Source organism: Vigna angularis, chromosome 9, assembly GCF_016808095.1.
Source record: "Vigna angularis cultivar LongXiaoDou No.4 chromosome 9, ASM1680809v1, whole genome shotgun sequence".
In the NCBI taxonomy this organism is placed as follows: domain Eukaryota; kingdom Viridiplantae; phylum Streptophyta; class Magnoliopsida; order Fabales; family Fabaceae; genus Vigna; species Vigna angularis.
In genome coordinates, this window is record NC_068978.1 from 2,519,698 (window position 1) to 2,543,149 (window position 23,452).

The 23,452-nt window shown below is 35.6% G+C and overlaps 2 protein-coding genes across 3 annotated transcripts; one reads left to right on the forward strand and one right to left on the reverse strand.

Moving 5' to 3' along the window:
* Positions 1 to 930: 930 nt before the first annotated feature.
* Positions 931 to 8,233, forward strand: LOC108323335 (ABC transporter C family member 8). Of its 2 annotated transcripts, XM_017555759.2 has the most exons (12): positions 936 to 1,230; positions 1,903 to 3,842; positions 3,950 to 4,270; positions 4,371 to 4,457; positions 4,542 to 5,159; positions 5,253 to 5,417; positions 5,896 to 6,190; positions 6,286 to 6,500; positions 6,948 to 7,253; positions 7,370 to 7,433; positions 7,605 to 7,844; positions 7,944 to 8,233. In XM_017555759.2, the coding sequence occupies exons 1-12, from the start codon at positions 1,206 to 1,208 to the stop codon at positions 8,078 to 8,080; spliced, it is 4,413 nt and encodes a 1,470-aa protein (XP_017411248.1). In that variant the 5' UTR covers positions 936 to 1,205; the 3' UTR covers positions 8,081 to 8,233. The 2 variants fall into 2 exon arrangements, with proteins under 2 accessions (XP_052724307.1, XP_017411248.1); XM_052868347.1 differs by lacking the exons at positions 6,948 to 7,253; positions 7,370 to 7,433; positions 7,605 to 7,844; positions 7,944 to 8,233 and adding an exon at positions 6,568 to 6,920 and having other exon boundaries at positions 931 to 1,230.
* A 556-nt stretch (positions 8,234 to 8,789) lies between these two features.
* Positions 8,790 to 22,363, reverse strand: LOC108323347 (putative disease resistance protein At4g11170). Its single transcript, XM_017555773.2, has 8 exons — positions 21,788 to 22,363; positions 18,124 to 19,171; positions 17,716 to 18,021; positions 16,124 to 17,630; positions 11,878 to 11,966; positions 11,410 to 11,512; positions 10,495 to 10,613; positions 8,790 to 9,850 (listed from the first exon to the last, which is right to left on the reverse strand). Exons 1-8 carry the CDS (start codon positions 22,267 to 22,269, stop codon positions 8,963 to 8,965), a joined length of 4,542 nt encoding a protein of 1,513 aa, XP_017411262.1. The 5' UTR covers positions 22,270 to 22,363; the 3' UTR covers positions 8,790 to 8,962.
* Between the last annotated feature and the right edge of the window lie 1,089 nt (positions 22,364 to 23,452).

Sequence of the window (23,452 nt, forward strand, 5' to 3'; positions counted from 1 at the left end):
GTGACAGTAAAAATTGTTTGATTCATTCCATAGAGATTGTATTTTATATTGTGATTGTAATTTGCAGATAAACTTGTGGGTGTGATGATTGATGAACCTTCAAAACTTATGGGGGGCAAAATCTTCACGTTTTCTAAGTTTGTAGCTGAATACTGCTCCAGCTGCAGTAGAAACTTTATAAAGATATTTAGGAATTTGTTCACAGCCAACAACAGTAACCAACTATTATGTCTGTCCTAGTATTGGCCTCATCAGATTATTTGTCTGATGGCTAATATTTATCTGAGCCAGCTTGATGGCCTTAAAAGTGCTCTTTTCACTGGCGAATATTTTTCTTGGATTCTTTCATATGATGCGAACACATTATGACAGTTTCATACAAAGGTTTTCTTTACAGTGTCTACAGATTATAGGCATAACTTGTACTATAACCAACAAAAGTTCTACATGTTCTGAAAGAATAAGGAAGCTTATTGTGCATAGCATACAAACTCGATCTCACTGTATAAATATTGATACCACTTTTTATCCAAAACTTTAAAATAATGGGTTAATAGGTCTTTTCTTTTTATATAATGCTCTAATTTCTTATTTATATCCAATGTGAGACTTGGACTCACTTAGATTCCCAACAACAGACTTTCAAGAATCAATTATACAAGTGTTCAAAATTAGTTACAAGAAATATTCAAAGTTCTGAATAAAACTACAGTAAATAGAAAATTGGAAAACCTTTACTATTGACATTGAAATTTTACTCAATTTTCATCTTGTTTTAAACTCCCAAAAATATCAGTAAGAATATTCAAAACTAAGAAAAACAGTCAGGAGCTTTGCTCGGTTGATTGAGTAGAGTATAAAATGTTGTAAACTTTCTTATTTTATCTGTGGAACTTTGTACTCAGCAACTACATGGGCCACCACATGTGGCAATCGGAGTTTTTGGGAGAAGCAAAAAGCTGGTGCCTGTGGAAAAACCTTACACATACAAAGACTTTTTTTCTTCCTTTTTGAAATGTTTAAACCCGTGTGGGACCCATTAAAGTTTACCACAAGAATAAGCTACTTATTGATATATTTGAAAACACGAGGCTTCTCTGCAAGGAGTAAACTTTGCAGTGAGTTTTTCTTTATAAACTTAGCCTCCCTACACATACAGAGAGACTGCACTGCTGCAAAAGGAGCAAGCCATTCAAGCTCAAAAGATGACTTACTTTGGTATCAACATAGGTATATACTACACTATAGTTCTTTTTTCTGTTGTGAGTTATATCATATTACATTATAGGTTCTTGCATTGTAGTCTTGCTAGTCATCAAATGATAAACATTCATTTAACTATGTTTTCTTTAAAGATTTTACTGGAAACTAGAGATGACACATTGTTACAGTGTATATATATATATATATATATATATATATATATATATATATATATATATATATATATAATTAGGTGAGTCTAAAAGATCAAATGGAGGACTTCAACAAACCGTGTATTCATCTTTTGCACTCTATATTGTTAAAATTAATTGCATCTCGTTCTAGTCAAGCGCAGCACAATGTTAAGACTTGTAAAGATAAAATTTTAGTTAATAATAAAATAAAATGACTTGTCAATATTTTAAAATAATATACTAATGTTACAATCCAGATCATGCAAATTAATTACCATAATTTTATATGTAAATCTTTGTATTGAGTTGAAGATCTTTAATTTATTTGGAGTCATGTGTTCTCAATTTCATTGTGCAATAAAGAGATCTCCAACACACCTTGTCCAACGCAGTTGGCTTTTTGATTTTGAGTATGGTGTACTTTCTCATTAGCCCAGCAATGATTTGAAATGTTACGTGTAGAAGTGATGAACTTATGAGTATTTCTTTGTTAATGGATATGCAGCGGATTTCTCATGGACTTGTCTGAGAGATTTTGATTTCACTTCTTTGTGCTCCCAAACCAGCATAATAGACATTTTAAAATTACTTTTCATCGGTGTCTTCTACACGTCTTTGCTTATTTCATTAATCAGAGGAAGTTCTGCATGTGGTAGCAACAGAAAAAACTGGGTTGTCCTTGTTGTCTCCATCTGTTGTGCTCTCATTAGCGTTGCACATTTTAGCAAAGGCTTGAGGTTGCGGAATCAGCAGAGCTGGTTGGGTTGCATTTTCAGAGCATTTGTGTGGCTTTCTTTTACAGTTTCATTGCATGTTCAGAGAAACAAATGGATCAAAATTCTAAACTCTATCTGGTGGACAACATCCTGTGTACTTGCTTCAGCTCTCAACATTGAAATCATGTTGAAAGACTACACAATTGAACTGTTTGAAATACTACAATGGCTTGTACATTTCTTACTTCTCTTTTGCTCCTTCCAAAATCTCGGTTACTTTGTCGCATCCCAAACTAAGCCAGAAGACACTGCAAGTTTATCTGAGCCTCTGATTGCTCAGAAAGTTGAAACTACACAAATACAACTAGGGCGTGCTACCCTTCTCAGTAAGTTAACTTTCTCTTGGGTTAATTCTTTACTCAGACTGGGTTACTCAAAGCCACTAGCTCTTCTAGATATCCCATTTCTTCTTCCTGAAGATGAAGCCAACTTGGCCTATCAAGCTTTTATGCATGCATGGGAATCCCTTGTAAGGGAGACCAGCAATAACAACAACAAAAACTTGGTTCTTTGGTCTGTAGCTAGAACCTTCTCCAAGGAGAACATATTAATAGCATTTTATGCATTACTCAGAAGTATTTGCTTGATAATTTCTCCTCTAATACTCTATGCTTTTGTAAACTACACAAATACCACTGAGGGAGATCTCAAACAAGGTTTTTCCATACTGGGTTTTATGGTTCTCAGCAAAGTGGTTGAGTCTCTGTGTCAAAGACATTGCGGTTTTGGCTCAAGGAGATCAGGAATGAAAATTAGATCAGCTCTGATGGTGGCAGTGTACCAGAAACTGCTAAATCTTTCCAGCTCAGCAAGGACAAGGCACTCAACTGGAGAAGTTGTGAATTACATTGCAGTTGACGCATATCGATTGGGAGAATTTCCATGGTGGTTTCATATAGCATGGACTTCTGCAGTTCAACTTGTTTTGTCCATCATTATCCTTTTTAGTGTTGTGGGTGCTGGTGCTCTTCCAGGTTTAGTCCCTCTTCTCATCTGTGGACTTCTCAACGTACCATTTGCAAAGATCATACACAGTTGTCAGTCACAATTCATGATGGCACAAGATGAGCGTCTCAGATCAACTTCAGAAATTCTAAATAGTATGAAAATCATCAAGTTACAATCCTGGGAAGATAAATTCAAGAACTTAGTTTTGTCCCTACGTGCTAAAGAATTCAAATGGTTGACTAAGATACAGATCATCAAAGCTAGTGGGTCATTTCTATATTGGATGAATCCCATCGTTGTTTCTACTGTTGTTTTCCTCGGGTGTGCTCTTTTCAAAAGTGCCCCACTGAATGCTGGGACCATTTTCACAGTTATTACGACATTGAGGATGATGGCAGAACCTGTTCGAATGATCCCAGAGGCTCTATCTATTATGATCCAAGTTAAGGTCTCCTTTGATCGTCTCAACACCTTTTTACTTGATGAAGAGCTAACCAGTGTTAACGGTTATGGAAGAAATATAAAGCAAAGTTCAGTTAACGCAGTGGAAATCCAGGAAGGCAACTTCATTTGGGATCATGAATCAGTGTCCCCAACTTTAAGAGAGGTGAAGCTAGAAATCAAATGGGGACAGAAAATTGCAGTTTGTGGCCCAGTTGGTGCTGGAAAATCATCTCTTCTGTATGCAGTACTTGGAGAGATTCCCAAGATCTCAGGAACTGTGAGTTATTAATCAAACAAATACGGTTTTTTGTCAAGCCAAATTCATTAATAACCTTTGTATATAACACTTTTTTCTCTCTAAAATTTCACAATAATGGCAAACAGGTTAATGTTGGTGGAACCATAGCCTATGTTTCTCAAACTTCTTGGATACAAAGTGGGACCGTTCGAGATAACATACTCTTCGGAAAGCCAATGAACAAAACCAGATATGAAAATGCCACTAAAGTTTGCGCCTTAGACATGGATATTAATGATTTTAGCCATGGTGATCTTACCGAAATAGGCCAGCGAGGCATTAACATGAGTGGAGGACAAAGGCAAAGGATTCAACTAGCTCGAGCAGTTTATAATGATGCTGACATCTATCTCCTTGATGACCCATTCAGTGCAGTTGATGCACAAACAGCCGCAATTTTGTTCCATGTATGAAAATAACACTTATATATTGTTAATTATAGTAAAACTATTGTCTTACTCATGATTTTGGTGAATCAAACTAACTGCTGCATCTACAAAATTACAGGACTGTGTCATGACTGCTTTAAGAGAGAAAACTGTCATTCTAGTTACTCATCAAGTGGAGTTTCTCACAGCAGTTGATACGATCCTGGTAAAAGCATCTCCTTTGGGTTCCTTTTCTTTTTTTTTCCTTATATTACATTAGTAAATAACAATATTATAATGAAAATTCTAGGTAATGGAGGATGGAAAAGTTACTCAATCAGGTAGTTATGAAGATCTCCAGTCAGCTGGCACTGCCTTTGAACAGCTTGTGAGTGCCCATAAAGCTGCATTAACAGGATTGGATAAAAAATATGAAAATAGTAGTGATTCTGGTATTGAACTTCTGGTACATCCAGAAGAATCTCAAAGTTTTAATCTCACTCAAAATCAAAGTGAGCAAGTGATTTCTACCAAGGGACAACTTCGGGCACAACTTACACAAGAAGAAGAAAAAGGGACTGGTGATGTTGGGTGGAAACAATTCTGGGAATATATTTCATTTTCAAGGAGCTCATTCGTGTTTTGCTTAACCATGTTAGCAGAATTTGCTTTTATGGCTTTGCAGACTGCCTCATCCTATTGGCTTGCTCTAGCTTTTGAAATTCCAAAAGTAACCAGTGGCATTTTGATAGGAGTTTATGCATCATTTTCATTTCTCAGTGCTATATTTATATATATACGGTCTTTCCTAGCTGCTCATCTTGGATTAAAAGCTTCTGAAGCCTTCTTCTCAAGTTTCACATCAGCTATCTTCAATGCTCCAATGTTGTTCTTTGACTCAACGCCTGTAGGAAGGATTTTAACCCGAGTAAGGCTTCTTCCTTCTAAATTGTATTAACATATATATTTCAATCTGTTCATTACAAGTATAAGTAACTCCCTGTCATCTTTTCTCTATCAGGCTTCATCTGATTTAAGTATTTTGGACATTGATATTCCTTATTCTCTCACTATGGTAGCATTTATAGCAGCTGAAATTCTAGTAATAATATGTGTAATAGTATCAATCACATGGCAAGTTCTTATCGTTGCTGTTCCGGCTACAGTGGCATCAATATACATTCAGGTTTCTTCACTTCCTAATTTTTATTTGGTAGAATTTTATTGCCTTATTAAAATCTTTATATAGAAAACCATAGTTCTAGATAAATACAGCCTAGAACAACGCACAAGAAAAGGATCTAGATCATGCTAGATTATCAAGGATTTAAAAATATCTTGACCTATCGTTTTATGGTCTTTCTCAGTTGGATTCTTGTTTCACTTCTTCACAGGGAGAAGGAAAACTGTGTAGAACTATATATATTGGAGACCATAATCAATGAACTCAATGAACTCTTTATATATTAATCTATTAGGGTTCTCATAATCCCCAATTGAACCCCTTATCAATCTTGAATTAATATTAAATATGATGCTCACAATAGATGTAAGAAGTGTACTAACATTATTAACTTCCCATTCTCGATTCCTAATTAGGTCATGGATCTAGCAACTTCCTTGCCCTGATATATGTATGTATTTGTTTTATTTAACTTTGAAAGGGATATTATCAAGCCTCTTCAAGGGAATTGATGAGGATTAATGGAACCACAAAAGCTCCTGTCATGAATTTTGCTGCCGAGACATCACTTGGGGTGGTTACTATAAGAGCATTGAACATGGTGAACAGATTTTTCAACAACTACCTAAAGCTTGTGGACAGTGATGCAGCAGTGTTCTTTCACATCAATGTGGCCACGGAATGGTCAATTCTAAGGATTGAAATACTTCAAAACTTGACAGTATTCACAGCAGCTGCATTACTTATTCTACTTCCCAGGGGATCTGTATCATCGGGTAATGATACATAGTACTAATATCATTTACCATGATAAGGTTTCTTTAGGTCGTTAACAAATCATTAATTCTTGACAATTCTCCTGTTGTGTCAGGTCTTGTGGGATTGTCTCTTTCTTATGCGTTGACATTGAAAGAATCCCAAGTATTTTGGAGTAGGATGTATAGCATGTTGTCTGACCATATCATCTCTGCTGAAAGAATCAAGCAATTCATTCACATTCCATCAGAGCCTCCTGCCATTGTGGAGGATAACAGACCTTCATCTTCATGGCCTTCCAAGGGTAGGATCGATCTTCGAGCCCTAGAGGTAACTGTAGTAATCAATGTTAAATTGTCACTTAAGGCTGTAATTGAGGATGTATTATTTTTATCAGAGAATACAACGAAAGAAGGATAGCAGCCATAAGTTCTGACAAGGAATCATAACTAATAGCACATCTTGGTAAATTATGTGTTGTGGTAGGCTCGGATGTTCTCACAGACATATGTGGAGGGGGAAGTTGGGAAACTTGACATCACCTGCCTCAATTTTTGGAGTGTTACTTATATATTTATTGGACAACTTCACTTAATATCAATTGGTACTGAAATGGAATCTAGAAATAAATACATTTTAATGGATTTTATTTCGATAAAGTTGTATTGTTGTCCTTTTTCTTTTGAACCTATGCTTGCAGTTTTTTCTTCCTTTCATTTCTGACATTTGGACAGATAACTTCAAATCTTATTGTTGTTTTTCCTACGTTGATTTCAGATTAGATATCGTCCAAATTCTCAATTAGTTCTCAAGGGTATAAATTGTACGTTTGTAGAAGGGAGTAGAGTGGGAGTTGTTGGGAGGACTGGAAGTGGCAAAAGTACACTTATCAGTGCTTTGTTTCGCTTAGTTGAACCTTCAAGAGGTGATATTCTAATAGATGGGATCAACATATGCTTGATGGGGTTAAAGGATTTGAGAACAAAACTAAGCATCATCCCTCAAGAACCAACTCTTTTCAAGGGCAGCATTAGGACCAACTTGGACCCTCTAGGCTTCTATGAAGATGATGAAATATGGAAGGTGAATGGACTAGCTTCACAGCTGAAACTTCTGTAACTAATAAATCTGCGACCTCTTTCATGAGCAATTTCATTAGAGCAGGTTTGATAAGATTTGATTTGTATATTACTATTTAGGCTTTAGATAAATGTCAGCTAAAGGACACAGTCGGCAAGCTACCAGGTCTCTTGGACTCTTCTGGTGAGTTAACAGACTTGCAGCCTACAATCTGATATAGCCTTACGCATGCAACTATTCTGCTCTTTCTACATTGAGTAAAGTACAAAGTGACTGAAACTAGGCAGTATGCTTATAACAATAACATTTTCAAACAAATAAACCATAGAAGTTTAATTTTGACAAGTTTTGCAGTGAGTGACGAAGGTGGAAATTGGAGCTTGGGACAGCGCCAACTGTTTTGCCTTGGTAGAGTACTACTTAAGAGGAACAGAATACTTGTCCTAGATGAAGCTACTGCGTCTATTGACTCTGCAACAGATGTCATTCTACAACAAGTGATAAAACAAGAATTTGCAGAATGCACAGTCATAACTGTGGCTCACAGAGTTCCAACTGTAATAGATAGTGACATGGTCATGGTCCTGTCTTATGGTATACAAGTTAATTACTTTTCCTTTTCAAATTTTCAGATATATCACAATTTTATCTAGTCCTTTCTGCTCTCTCATTTTAGTTTGCTGGTTACTGTAGGGAAACTAGTGGAATATGACGAGCCTTCAAAACTTATGGGCACCAACTCTTGGTTCTCTAATTTGGTTGCTGAATATTGGTCGAGCTGCAGGAAGAACTCATCGCCTATATCAATTATGAAAATGGAGTGCAAATAAACTGAATGATTATTCAATATTAGATGTGTCTGGATCCTCTTACAAATCCAATGGGAAATAATATAATCTATGAAACTTTTAGACATTATATTAAATGTATGAGCACTCAATTGCATGTCTAGTCTGTGAGACAAATGTAATGTTATTCCTTCAGCTGCAACAGTCAGTCCCCTGACAAGACAAGAAGCTTAACCAATTGCATATTTAGCTAAAATTTCTACACAGAAAAGAACTAAATTAATAGAAGCAATACTTATGGATAATAATCTAAAAACACTTCTTGGAAATATATATATATATATATATATATATATATATATATATATATGCACACACGTATACCAGGATGTGTTAGTCTTACTTTAGTACATGACGAACTTGTTGAATTGAATATTCCTGAACCAGCTAAACTTCCGGAATTTATTTTCGTTTGTCAATTTTTTTAATGGACTTTTTCAGTTTTTTTAAATGATTTTTCATTATTATATCACAACTCCTGTTGCGTGTGTGTATAATCATATAACCGTGAACACGAATTATCAAAGAAAAACCGTTGAAAAAAAATGCTTAAAAGAAGTTTCAACAATAGTATTTTGAAAAAGGTGTCAGGACCTCTAGTCGGCAAAGAAAAAGATTATTTATATACACTTGAAAGTTAAACCTTGTGACTTATCAACAGCTATAGTATTTTGAATCAATCCGTACAAAATACATAAAACTTGAAATTAAATACTAATTAAAACCTCTTACATCATCCATACAAATTTCACTTTCAACAAATATCTATCATCTTCAACCCAACACACTTATTTACAGCCAGGAACTTACCTGTGGAATGATTCAAATAAAAATTACATCAAAAGAAAAACCTCAGGAAAAAAACTAAAATGGGGGCTTTGTCTTCATTCTTCCATATGGCTCTTTGAGGTCTTCGTAAGCTGAAGCCAAACTCAATCTTTTCTCTTCAAGTTCTTCTAATTGCTTGATTGTGTAAACAACAGAAGTCGAGATATGCTTCACTAATTCAAGTGTTTCGTTCTTCTTGGTTTGTTTTTCTGCGTATAAAACCTCTAGTGCTGACTTCTCCTTTTCCAAGGCTTCATTTTCTTGTTGAAGCTTATTTATAGCTCCCTGGATTTCTCTTTGTCTCTTTTGGAGGTTTTCAATCTCAGACTTACTAGTTGAGATGGCAGTGTCAAACTGTTGAACTTTCAGTTTAGAATCTTGAAGTTTGTTATACAAGTCTCTCTTCTTAGATGCCAGTTTTATTTGTTTATCCTCGGTTAGCATCTTTTCTTGAGAAATGTTGGCAGCTTTATCGTATAGCTCGATAAATTTGTCTACACCTTCTTGCTCTTTCGTAATTTCTCTACGATAAGCGTGAAGTTTTCGTAGTGATTCTTCAATTTGTTGCCGATAGGATTGGTCTGGAAGTTTCTCTAGCAATGAAGTTGAGAACACTAAGGTTCGGAATTCATCGAGGACGGTTGTAGCATCATTTGCTTGAGCTACCTTTTGAACACAAGTTTCTGATTGTTTCAGAGGAGGGGATAGCTCATTAGAGAGTAAGTCAAGGATTGCAAATGGATTTTCATACAACTGTTGGAGGCAACTCTCAAGGTCAAAGTACGAGTATTTAGTAACAAATTTCTCTGTATCATAAGTTTGTACAACTTGCTTATTCGATTCTTCTAACCTATCATGCAAGTGCTCAGAGCCCCCCTGGGAAGAGGCTTGAAGAGATGTGCTCTGTAAATGTTCATCGGCCACCTGTGAAATGGGGAAGTCCAAGTTTCACAAAGTCAAATACTTCAATGATAAATACTAGTTATACACTCTCTGATGTATTGTTTTAGGCATACTCTTTATTATTACCTGAAATTTATTAGAGATCTATGTATAGGTAAAATGGAAAAGCATATAATGCTTCACAAGAGATTTCAGCCTCTTAGTTATTAAAGAACACTTCGAAGGGACCCATCAAGTGCTAAACAGGGAGAAATGAATTGAATTTTGTGGAGAAAACAAGGTTGGTTGTTGCAGGCGGAAATTATTTGATGCAAGTATATACAAATCTTTGCTTTGGTTTCATAGGGAATCTGTGAAACAGCATAAAAACCAAGCCTTGATGGACCCTCTTTGGATCTATGCACCAGAACATGCTTCTATTATCGATAAGTGCTATGTCCTTTCGCTTTCGAAAGTTTTATTGAGATCAACTTTAGTTAGGTAGGATTAGCCACAAATTCTCCACTAATTGGTTCTATTATTCTCAGTGTTGTTTTAGGTTGTTAATCTTGGACATTTCATACACCTAAATTTTTTCTTTATGATGAAAACTCTGCTGTTACGTTTTTGTATGTTTTTAAATACTTTCAAATATGATAAAAAAATTCAAAATAAAAGATACTTACAATTTTTGTAGACTCTCTAGATTTTTCTTTGGGACCTCTTCCAGCAATGCTCAGGGTTTCCTTGCAAGTAGATTCAGTGTTCTCTAGCTCAATCATCTCTACTACCTCTGATTGTGTGACTAAACATAGAAGAAAATTATGAGCAGGAGAAAAAAAGGAATCAGCAAGAAAGAAAACCCAAAACGATAGATACATATGCTTTGCATGAAAAACCTTTTAGTAATCTTTATGATTAATTATTCTCCTCTAGTGATGGATTTAGACTTCTTGTCCAATTTCCCCCTTGTTCCATTCCATCACATATTTTATTCGGTATTTATTCTTACTTTATCCCCTCCACTATTAATGCTTTAATATGGTATCTGGAACATAAATGGCTTTTGAGGGACTAGGAGAGTAAAACTAAAGTGAAGAGAAACCGAAAAGTGAGGGACAATAATGATTTAATAACAAAATTTTCATTCATAAGCATACAAAATTTGCAATTGTTTCATAGACAACATAAATATATACACATAAAACTAGAAATTAGTAATGCTCCATAAGAGTATCTAATATTTATTAAATTTGTTTAATTACACGTCAAACAACAATTAATCATAATTAGTTTTTCATTATAATAAGAAATATGCAGTCATATATATTATAAACTATATAAAAAATATTATACACTACACAGAAATATTTGAAAAAAAAAGTGTGCCGTAAGACCATGGACTAAAATGGCCTGAGTATACGCAGCCCTTAGAATAACATTCTACCAAAAACCTAAACCCAAAAGATAGATGCACATAGGTGACTCAGAACTTTTGAATTATCATATAGAAAATAAATACAAAAGATTCCTCACCAGATTCGTAATTTGGTCATATCAATAGTTAATGTGATACTTCAACCACGGTTATAATGAGTTACCTGACTTTTCTCTAAACTGATTTTCATTGTCTGAATGTGACTCCATGGTCTCATGCAATGTTGCATCTGATTTTGGCACTTCTTTATTACCTTTGTATTTGACCTGCACAATATAATGTATTGAAAGTTTGAAAATTTGAAAATTAAACTAAATAATAATAATAAATGTTAAATATGTTTTTGGTTCCTTAATAGTAGAAACTAGAATTAGTTTTTCTATAAAACTTTGGACCAATTTAGTCCTCATCTTTAGAATTACGTGGATTTAGTCTTTTTAACTAAATTTTGTTAAGTTTATGTTACGTCTCAAATGTATTTCTCAGCTAGCATTGGAGCGGAAATATGTCAAATAGGGTAAAGAATTCAAATGTTATCATGAAACGCGTTTGAAACTTAACAATGCAAATAAACCTAACAAAATTTAGTTAAAAGGACTAAATTCACGCATTTATAAAACTCTTGACTTACCACACTTGTTCCAGAATTAGTTTTGGTTTCCTTGTGAGTAGATTTACCATTTTCAGCTGAAACTGGTTTAACAATCTCTGAGTCTGACTCTGCATTTGAAGACAAGAAAAATGATAAATTGCAAAAAATTACAGTGACCTAAGTTATATGAATATGATTATGGGTATGGTAGACATGCAAATACGGGTAAGAAAATACTATACCTATGAAACTTAGGTGCAAATATGCTAATGTAATTCCTTAAAAAATATATTAATATAATGTTAAAATAATATAAATAAAGAACATAAAATACTTATAAATTATTATAAATAATAAATAACATCTAATATAGTAATAATGTAAAAGTTTATCAAGTTTTGTTACACTATCAATCAAACAAAAGCTGACATGCATGTCATGTTTGTCGACTTTTATATTAAATACTTTATAAAAGCATACTAAAATGATTTCTAAACTTTTAACAGTATCACAAAATTTACACTGACAATGCATGTGTTTAATTTCTTCAAATAGAGAAATAAACAAAGAAAAAATGAAAGAAAGGTGAAAAAAATCTCTAAATTATATTTAGCTGCAAATGTCATTTCTTTTCAAAGTGACCTAATTGGTACCTCAGGGATGCCTAGTTATACCCCAAACCGCACTTACCGGATCCCATTTCAAGATGTAAACATTTAAAAAGAAAATAATAATTTTGATAAGGATCTGAATATACCTAATCTGTAATTATGTAAAGGATAAAAATATGTTAGACAAGTGAAAACACCATTCTTCAGAATTTGAGCCCGTTTAAAGAAAAGTAAAATGTTGGTATAATTGATAGAGCTTGGTAAAAAGCATGAATTGAAATGAACTTCTTTAAAATTAAATAAATTTTGAAAGACAAAACTGAATTGAATTGTATAATTATTTAAATGAATTGAACTGCATTATATCATGGTTATGGTAAACAAAATTGACCTTCTCTAAATTGCTTCTTAATTGAAATATCTGATTAGATATCTTATTTTAGATTATATTTTTCAGTCTCAAGTTATAGTCCAGATTAGTTTAAAACGTTCCTTCTAGAAACAATTCCGTTTCTAAAAACTTCACCAATAGAACAATTCAGTTCAGTGTCTTTTTAAACAGTTCAGTTTTATTATATATAATTCAATTTAGTTTGGTATCTATTTAGTTCAGTTTATATATTTTTTAACAGCCCTAATAATTGATTGAAGCCTAAACTTACCCATTTATTTTCTGGGTACGGGTCAGCGAAAGCAAAAGCAACATTAGTAAAGATATGGGTTGTTTTACGACAATACGTTTGTCTCAAGTGCAAAAAGTAGAGACAGAAACAGAAGGAAAGGGGAGAAAGAGATAATAAGATAGTGTAATAAAAAATGAAGTAAAATGCAAACTAAGTATAAGAAAAAGAAGTGTGAAAACATCAAAGTCCTTTGTGTCAATAGTAAAAATGATTGACATCTTTTTTATCAAAGACAAGAGAGAAGGTGTTAGGTTTCCGATTTAGAAAACCTAATTTCCTCACAATACTCAAACTCACAACAGCACAGAAACAAAAAAGAACAAAGGAATAGAATAAATTTCTCTGTGAATGTATTTATTGTAACGTATAACGAAATACAAAAACGGGAGTCTAATCTCCCTCAACAATGTTCAAGACCTAAGACCTGTTTTCACAAAAGTATATGGCTAGCTGCCTTCTAACAATGAATAGAACTATATTTATATAAGATCTCTCATCCCGCTTTTCCTAACCGCTCTCTCATTTTCCCGCCTTCTATCCTCTTACCTTAGATCCTATCATTACACCCTGCTGCAAAACAACCTTGTCCTCAAGGTTGGAACAATGAAGTTTGAGCCCATGGCATTTTGATATGGTCTTATCACAGGAAGAGAACCTGCTGGCTACTACCTGCAACTTCCGGTCTGGAGGCTTAGGTGGTGGTCAAATTAAGAGATAAAAATTATGGGTCCATTTTCGTCTCTCTATTATTTCCTTGAAGGTGAGGAGCTTCTTATCTTTTCCTGTAAAATAACTTCCTCTGCCGTTCGGCTCTCTTCTCCTTATCTTTATACCGTTTGGCTCTCTTCTCCCTTTCGTTATGCCGTTCGTATCTCTTCTCCCTATCTTTATGTCGTTCGGCTCCTCCCCCTGCATTCAACCGTTCGGCCCGCGTTAACAACCCCGAACAGAGTTGCTGCCAGATCTTCCCAGTCTAGAGTTACTTCTCCTCTTCGTTCTGCTACCATTCGTCCTTTAATGGCCAATACCGTTCGGTCCCCTATCAGACCGTGCATCTTCTGTATTGACGCACACTCTTGGCTGCTCCCGACCGGCCTGGGTAATTAGCCTCGGACCACTCGGCAACTCCCGATTGGCCTGCGCTGTTGCGCAAATCCTCGGACCGCTCGGCAACAATCGATCGGCCTGGGTTATAGCGATTAGCCTCATACCTTATCACCTCACTGCTCGTTCGTCCCCCGACTGGTCTTCTATGGCCTCGGACCGCTCGGCCAATGACTAGGAGACCGTTTTGACTGTAAGACCGTTCGGGATGTAATTGTAACAGTAAGACCGTTCGGTTCTGGCCGTCATCTCCGGTACGGATTCAGCGGTTCTCTCCCGTTCGGGTCCAACCGTCCTCTCCTATTCGGATTCGGCCGTCCTCTCCTGTTCGGATTCGGCCGTCCTCTCCTGTTTGGATTCGGCCGTCCTCTCCTTTTTGCTTCCCTGGAATTCTTCACTCTTGGCGGCTCTCGATCGGCCTAGGTGATTGGCCTCAGACCACTCGGCCACTCCCGATCGGCATGGGCTATAGCACTTGTCCTCGGATCGTTTGGCGACTCTCTGGAACTCCTCAACATCCCTTGCGATCCACATCGCCACCATCCATTCCTGCGGGTCACGCTGTCGGACTTGATTCCGGATATCCTCTTTCAATCTCGCAAGAAAATATCCTAACAGCTGCTCGTCCGGCACTCTCTTCGTTCGACCTGCCAATATCTTGAAGTATTGTACATACTCATCCACCGTCCCCGTCTGTCTCAATGCTGCCAACCGCTCAACAATGGTTCCAAACCTTATCACCAGGGCTTCCTTCAAACCATCCCATGAACGATTCTTGGCTTTCTCCTTCCAAGCTCTGAACCAGTAACCAGCGTTCCCCTCCATGCTCACATATGCCAATCGTACCTTCTCCTCTTCCGCTACTCCTTGTAATTCGAAGAATCTCTTCGCCCAATTGATCCAGTTCAATGGATCTAATCCTTCGAACACGGGCAACTCCACCCTCTTCCTCCAATTGAACCGCTCACCTTCTCTGCCCCCAATTTCGTCCTCGCGTCTCATACTCCTATTGGCATTCACAGGCGCCGGACTGCCGTCGGACTGTTCCCCTTGAGTGCGGTGCCGTCCCCCCAATAATCGCATCACTTCTTGAAGATCTTGGCGGATGGCCGCCGAATCTTGTCTCAATACCGCAGTTTCGACCTTCAATCTGTCTATTGCAACCTCCACCACGTCTAGCCGGCTTTCTACCACGTTCAGGCGTCCCTCATTTCTTCCCTCCATTCTTCTTCTTCACACGCGCTCTGTTCGCTCCTCCGATGACGATCTGGCAGCTTCTCGATCTGGCATTTCTCTTGTTGATACGACAGCGCTCTACTTCTCGATCCGGCAGGTCGGACCAATTTGTTAGGTTTCCGATTTAGAAAACATAATTTCCTCACAATACTCAAACTCACAACAGCACAAAAACAAGAAAGAACAAAAGAATAGAATGAATTTCTCTGTGAATGTATTTACTGTATAACGAAATACAGAAACGGGAGCCTAATCCCCCTCAACAAGGTTCAAGACCTGTTTTCACAAAAGTATATGGCTAGCTGGCTTCTAACAATGAATAGAACTATATTTATATAAGATCTCTCATCCCGCCTTTCCTAAACGCTCTCTCATTTTCCCGCCTTCTATCCTCTTACCTTAGATCCTATCAGAAGGGGTTGAGAGTGGGGTTTGAATGCGGGTGTTTAGAAGTAGTCTTTTCTCACTAAATTATCAGGGTTCGAACATTAGAAACTAGAGCTACACCATGAGTTCTAAATATATTTTGGATCATATCAACCTAATTGTTAATGATCATGACAATTTGAAGTGGATAGTTATGAGCAGTTATTCATGGTTTATTGTAATAGAAGATTATAAGATATCAGTACAAGGGAATGAGTTGCATACCAGAGGAGCTCCTTGGAGTTGTTAGACTATCTGAAGAGCTTGATTCACTCCAATCTCGTTGTTGATTCCTAAGCTTTGATTCAGACTCCACTCCCTCCACCAACTCCTTTTTCTTATCCGAATCAAAATCCAACTCTTGTAAAACACTATGCATTTCTACAACATTTACAAGCCCTACCCCACACTCTTTAATACAGATGGAACCGTCAACTTCCCCCTTATCATTTGCAACACAGAACTCAAAACAAACTTTTGACTGTTTATAATATTTGAGAATGCTGTCACAGTGTAATGGATCATACCATACATAAACATGATCCGACTTCAATCCCCTGATATCACCATATAGCCATGTTGCCTTTATACCTTCTTCTGGCAAGTGACATTTACAAATTATCTTAGTGCCAAAAGTCTTCTTTCCACCAACTGGAGAAAGAACCACTGAGTAAATGAAGCCCAGTAATTCAGAACGTGGAGGAAGTACAATGGTAATGGAGGACTGAGTGGATCGATAATGAATCTGCTCAGGGACACTCCCTCTGGGTAAACAAAGCTCAACACTCGTATAGTTGCAGCTGTTGTACGTCCCATATGTTTTTCTTACTAACACATTGTGATATGCAGCACTCATCATTGTTAAATGGAGGCTTTCCATAATAATTCTGAGTGAATCTTCATCCAATTTCCCGCAATTCTTGAATGTAGTTCGTTTGGTCACTCCCAACATCTCTATTGCCAAAGTCTTTAAGTTTGACACTGACACCAATGATGTGCAGTTAATGACACGTAAGTACTTGATGAGGGATGGAAACGTTGGCAGGCAAAGAAGCTCCTTGCAATCCTCCAGGGACAGAATTTCCAACATTTTAAGATTCTTAATGTTTTCAGGCAACCTTTTCAAATCGCTTCTGTCTAATCTTAGTTCCTGTAATTGGGTTAAGAGACTGATGTTGTCGGGGAGTTCAAACAATTTACTACAATCTTTCAAATATAGTATTTGTAAGTACCTTAATCCACTAAACAGGACATGTATTTGCTGTTTGTCAATAACTAGTCCATTATCAGAAATCTTCAGCACCTTGAGCGATGTCAAGAAAGATAACTCTTTTAAAACATGCTTGAGTTTTAAGCCCTCCAGATTGAGCGACTTAAGTTTATGCATACTCCCTATTGATGTGCCCAACATTTGGATTCCTGTATTGCTTAAATCCAAATTTTCAATTAAATCGGACGAAACTGCAAATTCCACCAGATTTAAGCAGCCATTGACACTGATCTTTTCAAGAGATTTTAAATGTTTCTCACTTTTAACACTCTTGAGGTTTGTACACTTATCCAGTATCAAAGTAACAAGGGTGCCTGAGGATAAAACAGATGGATGAAGATAGCGCAAACTTTCACAGCAGGAGAGATTAACCCATTTAAGTCTCGGTGCCTTAGACAAATCCGGAAGCTCCTCAAACTGCTTGCATTGTCTTAGGTTAATTCCTTCTAAATAATTAAGCTCCTGTAAATAATTCAAAAGGAGGCCTCACAATGAAAAATACTCAAGAAAGTGTAAACATATATATATATATATATATTTTACTTACCTGGATTCCCTGCCAAAGTTGTTTTACTTTGCTGTGTGGCATGTGAATCTCAACAAGAACCTTAGCACAAAAAGGTGATGGAAGAGACTCAAACGGGTATCCGATCCACTCAATGTACCTCAGTTTATCAGAAAATGGCTCGAGAGTTGCAGGAAGGTCAAGGTATGTATCTCTGGCACTCTGACCCAATGTGTTGTAGAATTTCAGAAATCTCAAGGTTTTCATTTTTGTGAATGTATCAGCATGCAAAATTAAACCTTTAATTTGAGACAGATCTAATGCTATGCCTTGAATAGCACTAGTTCCCTGGGAAAACACACAAAAAAGAAAACAAGTTGACAACATCAAATTTGCAACAGTTTCTATAAAAAAAATGTCTTATAAAATGTCATTGTTCCTTTCCTTTACCTTGTTTTCTTCAATCACTTCCCGAGCTTCTTTATCCTTCAATCGACTACGTCTACCAGGATCCCCACTACTCTCTTGACGTACAATCTCCAAACCCATTTGCTGCAGCAAGTCATGCATGTGTATTATCTTTCGATATGAAATGGTTAACAAAGCTTTGTCTGCGAGAATTTCTATTCCACTAGATGCTTCAAAACCACAGGCATCTAGTATTGTTATGACATGATCTTTCTGTTTTTCTTTGAAAAAAAATACAACATCTAGGAATATATTCTTTTCAAGATCATGTAATCCAGTGTAGGTCACTTCTAACACTTTCTGAATTCTCTCGTTAGGATACATGCTGAGTTTTCTTATAGTACTTTCCCAAAAATTTATACCTTTTGCACGAAGATATGAACCCAAAACTTTAAGAGCTAATGGAACACCACCAGCATATTCAACTGCACTTTCTGAGAGACTCTCATAACCCCTTTTGGGATGTCTTTTCTTGAATGCTTCTAGGCAAAAAAGCTTTAAAGATGCTCTTGTTTCCCATTTCTTGACCTCATAGATTTGATCAACTCTTCCCTCAAGCAATTGCTTATCACGTGTTGTTATGATGAGTTTACTATCGCGATCTAGGTTCTGATACTCTCTACATAAATATTCCAATAGGTCTAAACAATCCATATCATCAAGTACAATGAAAATTTTTTTCCTTTTGAGTCTCCTCATATTAAATGTTGATCCTACCACATTTGATGTGGAAACTTCCTCTCTGAATAGCTCAGAGAAAAGCTTATCAAGCGAAAATTCATTTGCATTGGCCATGAAGCAGACATGATCAAAATAGGGAAAGTATCTGGCAAACAAGGCTTTAGCAATGGTTGACTTGCCAATTCCCCCCATACCCCAAATTCCAATGACTCGAGATTTTTGCAGTAACAAGTCCACCTTTGCATAAGTATTTTTAATTCTGACTAAGCCATTTAGTTCCGTAGGATATCTTAGGTGTAGCTTTTGCAATACATCATTGACAAGATTCTGGATGACCTGAGCTTCATCTCTGTCATAATAATGAAACAAACCAACCACACATAAGGAAATAATATTAATATGAATTTACTTGATAAAAGAAAGGAGAATTAGCTGAAATAATACTCACTACTTACATTCCTTCTCTAATCTCTACTTTGTTCAGTCACAGCTATATCGTCACGCTTACATTATCAATTGGTAAGTTAAGAATATCTCCAAGGATTATATCCGGGTCTCATTTTGTTTCACTGTCCTACATCAATTTTAAGGCTCTCTTGCATGTCTTTTTTCCTAAATACGATGTTTTTCTAAAACTCAAGTTTTTATAATTTTTTATTTATACTTAAATCATTAACAAAAAAGTAATTTAATTATTATAATTAAATGTCTTTTATTTTAAGACTCTGTTTTAGAACATCTTTAGTAGGAATTTCTTTAACCATGTGTTTGGATAAAGCATTTTAAGAGGGTAAATCATTTTTTTTAAGGATTTGAATTGCTTTATGACAAAATATGTTGTTTGGGTAAGGAATTATGAAAGAAATTGAAATTCTAGAATTTCATTAGAATAATTGGATTATTTAAAAGTAAAGAATTTCAAATTCTACCTAAAATGTAAGAATTTGAAATTCTTCTTATTCTCAAATTCATAATAGATCAACCCAACTCAATTTAACATGGTCTTCGTCCAATTTCTCGACCCAACTTATCTTAGTCATACCTGATGTGATTTCTCTCGGTCCTACCTGGGCCTAACCCCACCTAGACGCAAACCAAGCTAGACCCGACCGAACTTGATCCAACATAGGCCTAGACCGACTTTGTTGAACATGATCCTATCATGGCTTGGGTTGACTTGAACATAGGTAAACTCAACTCAACCTCGGCTGGATTGACTTGACTTAACCTTAACCTGAGACAACTCAGGTTAATCGACACGGGTTGACTTTGCTTGACCGGCTCGGGCTAACTCGATCCAACATGAACCTAGACCAGCTCGGCTTCACTTAAGCTGGAACAAACTCGACTCAACCTAGGTTAAGCTTGACTTAGGTTGACATTGTCTTGATTGGGTTAGGCTTGACCTGGTTTTGATCAAGCTAAGCTTAACCTAGTCTTGATCAGACTAGGACCCATCTAAGCCTAGTCCAACTCGGTTGAACGTGGGTTGTCTCGACTTGGATGAACATTGACATGCCCCAACTTGGCTCGACTTGAGCCCAGGTTGACTCAAATTGACAAAGGCCCAAGCCAACTTAGCTTGACTCAACTAACTCAAACTCAACTCGATGAGGCTCGACTCGACTCGACTTAACTGAACTCGGGTTGAATCAACTTGATCTAGCTTGGGCTAACTTGACTCAATTGACCTAGGCTGACTTGACTTGATCGGGCTAAACGCAACTTGGTCAGGCCTAGATCAACTTGACTCGACCGAGCATGAGCCAAATCTACTCCACCAAGCGCAAGCCGAATCAACTCAATTAAGCACTCCACTAGGCACGAGTTGCCTAACCGGACCAGACCTAGACTGACTCGATTGAACTAGACTCATGCTGACTTCACTCAATTAAGTCTGAGATGACTCGACTCAACCAAGCTCAAGAAGACTTGACTCGAGCAGGCCCGAGCTAACTTGACTCGACTGGGCCCAAGCTAACTCGGTTCGACCTGGGTCGACCAATGTGACTCGACCTTAGTCCGACAAACTCGACTCGATCGTGTCAAATCAACCTAGCTCGGGACAACTCAACTTGACTTAATTGAGTTGACTTGACTTGATCGAACCTAGGTCGACATGGCTATATTGGGCTTGGGTTGACTTGACTTAATTAGACCCAAGCCAACTCGACTTGATTGGGCTTGGACTAACTTAGTTTGATCTGGTCTGGCCAACTTGACTCGATCTAGGTTAGGCCAACTGGGCTTAATCTTGGCCCGAGCTTACTTGATTCAACTTGGACCTAGACCGATTTGGCTCATGCTGAACTCAATCAACTTGGGTTGACTTTGATCAAGGAAGATTCGACCTTGGATGAACCTGACTAGTGCTATATTAATTGAGTTTGACTTGATCTACCATTTCATAACTTAAAATAATCTCATTGAGTTAGTCCTCATCTACCATTTCATAACTTAACATAATCTCATTGAACGTATATTGAGAAGAAGTTTTGCAAATACAAAATGAATTTCTTTTGACGAACTTTAACAATAGTAACATTAATCAAGATCGACTATACAAGATAATCAATATTAATATTTTTTAATATTTAACAATTGTTTAATATTTAAATAGTTTTTTGAATTTGATGGTAACTGAAATACTTTATCCCAACAAGAAAATTAAAATTCACTAAATTTGAATTTTCTTATCTAAACAATACATTTAAAAATTGAAACAATTTGAAAAAAGATTAATTCAAATTCAATGTATTTGAATGTCTTGAAAATTGTGAAACTCTTTATCCAAACGCAAAGTAAGGAATTCTTTTAAATTCAAAGGAATCCATGCACTTAAGATCTATATGAAATTGTTCTCAAAAACACCTATAAAAGATGTTCTAAAAGACTAAAGTCCCAAATATAACACTGTCGTCATATTCCAATGAAAAGCAGTATTAATAAGGAAGTTGGTATCTACCTGTATGATCTGGAGTCCCATCCAGAAATATTGGCAACTTCTTTGACAGCAGCTTTCCACATAGAAACATCCTTCCTCCGGGATTTTCTGTCCGATGATGTGCTGTCTAGCTCATGCTTTGCGAATGACTTCTCGAAACTCCCACTCAGCTTCCTCACGTGTGAGGGATCTACTTCATAGAAGACGGGTATAACAACCAGACCCCTCTTTCTTCTGCATTCGAGTATATGCGCAAGCTCTTTCAAGCACCAGGTGGAGGAAGCATAGTTTTCGGATAAAACAACAATTGACAGAAGGGACTTCTCGATTGCTGTTTCAAGGGCTGGCCAAGTGTAGTCTCCTCTGATGAGTTCGTAATCTATGAATGCGCTGATTGATTTCTGAGTGAGAGCATTCAGAAGATGGCTTGTGAAGTTTGTTCGTGTGTCCGCTCCTCTGAAGCTCAGAAAAACATCGTGCTTTTCTCCAAAGGGGGAAGACATCTCCAAACTTTCCAAAATCTCCACTGTCGATTCAAGGAAAGGAACGAACCACCCAATATCACAACATCGTAAGAAACCAAATGGACTATGAAGCTTTTCTGCTCACTAAATTTTATAACTTAGAATTAGTTTTTTAATTATTTATTCTGAAGCAACTTACTTACTGTAGGCAAATTAAACTAAACTATACTAAAGTATAACTAACTATATTATACTAAACTAAAAGAAAGTGAATTATTTAAGATAATAATTTAACTGAATTGTTTCACAGTTTAATTTTTAAAAACCAAACTTATATAGTTAACTAATAACTGTACTAAATTAATACATTATTATTTATATACACAGATAACTGAAATATCAAATTATTATGTATTCATTACAATTATTTCATACGTTGTATTATTTTGAAATTTAACAAATTTTTACGTATTTAATAATATTGAATATTTGTAATATAAATAAAATATTAGTCATTGTCCGACACACAAAATAGAGAATATATATATATATATATATATATATATATATAATTATATTATATTTTATAATTATTTTCTCATACACACATTTTTATCTTTTTATTTTTACAAATATATTTAGTTTTATTAATTTACAAAATAATTACTCATTCATAATTACAATTTAATAAAATTTAGTTCTTTTAAAATATATAATGAATTTTAGTATGAATTTAATAATATTATTTTATTTTAATAATTATTATATTAACTTTTTAAAGAACTTTTAAAACAGTTATTTATTTATTTATCCATATTATATATATATATATATATATATATATATATATATATATATTTAGTTTTATTAATTTACAAAATAATTATCGATTCATAATTACAATTTAATAAAATTTAGTTCTTTTAAAATATTTAATGAATTTTAGTATAAATTTAATAATATTATTTTATTATAATAATTATTATAGTTAACTTTTTAAACAACTTTAAAAACAGTTATTTATTTATTTGTCCATGTATCTTTGTTTCTTATTTTTTTATGTTGTTGAAAAAAAAAGCGAAGCAAGTAAAAGTTTCAAACAAAACTCAGTTCAGAGTTTAAAACAGTTAACTGTACTCTTAATAGAAAAAAATTTGTTTTTCTAAACTGCACTAAAATACAATATAATTTAGCTTTTATAAAAACAGTTCAATTTTTATAA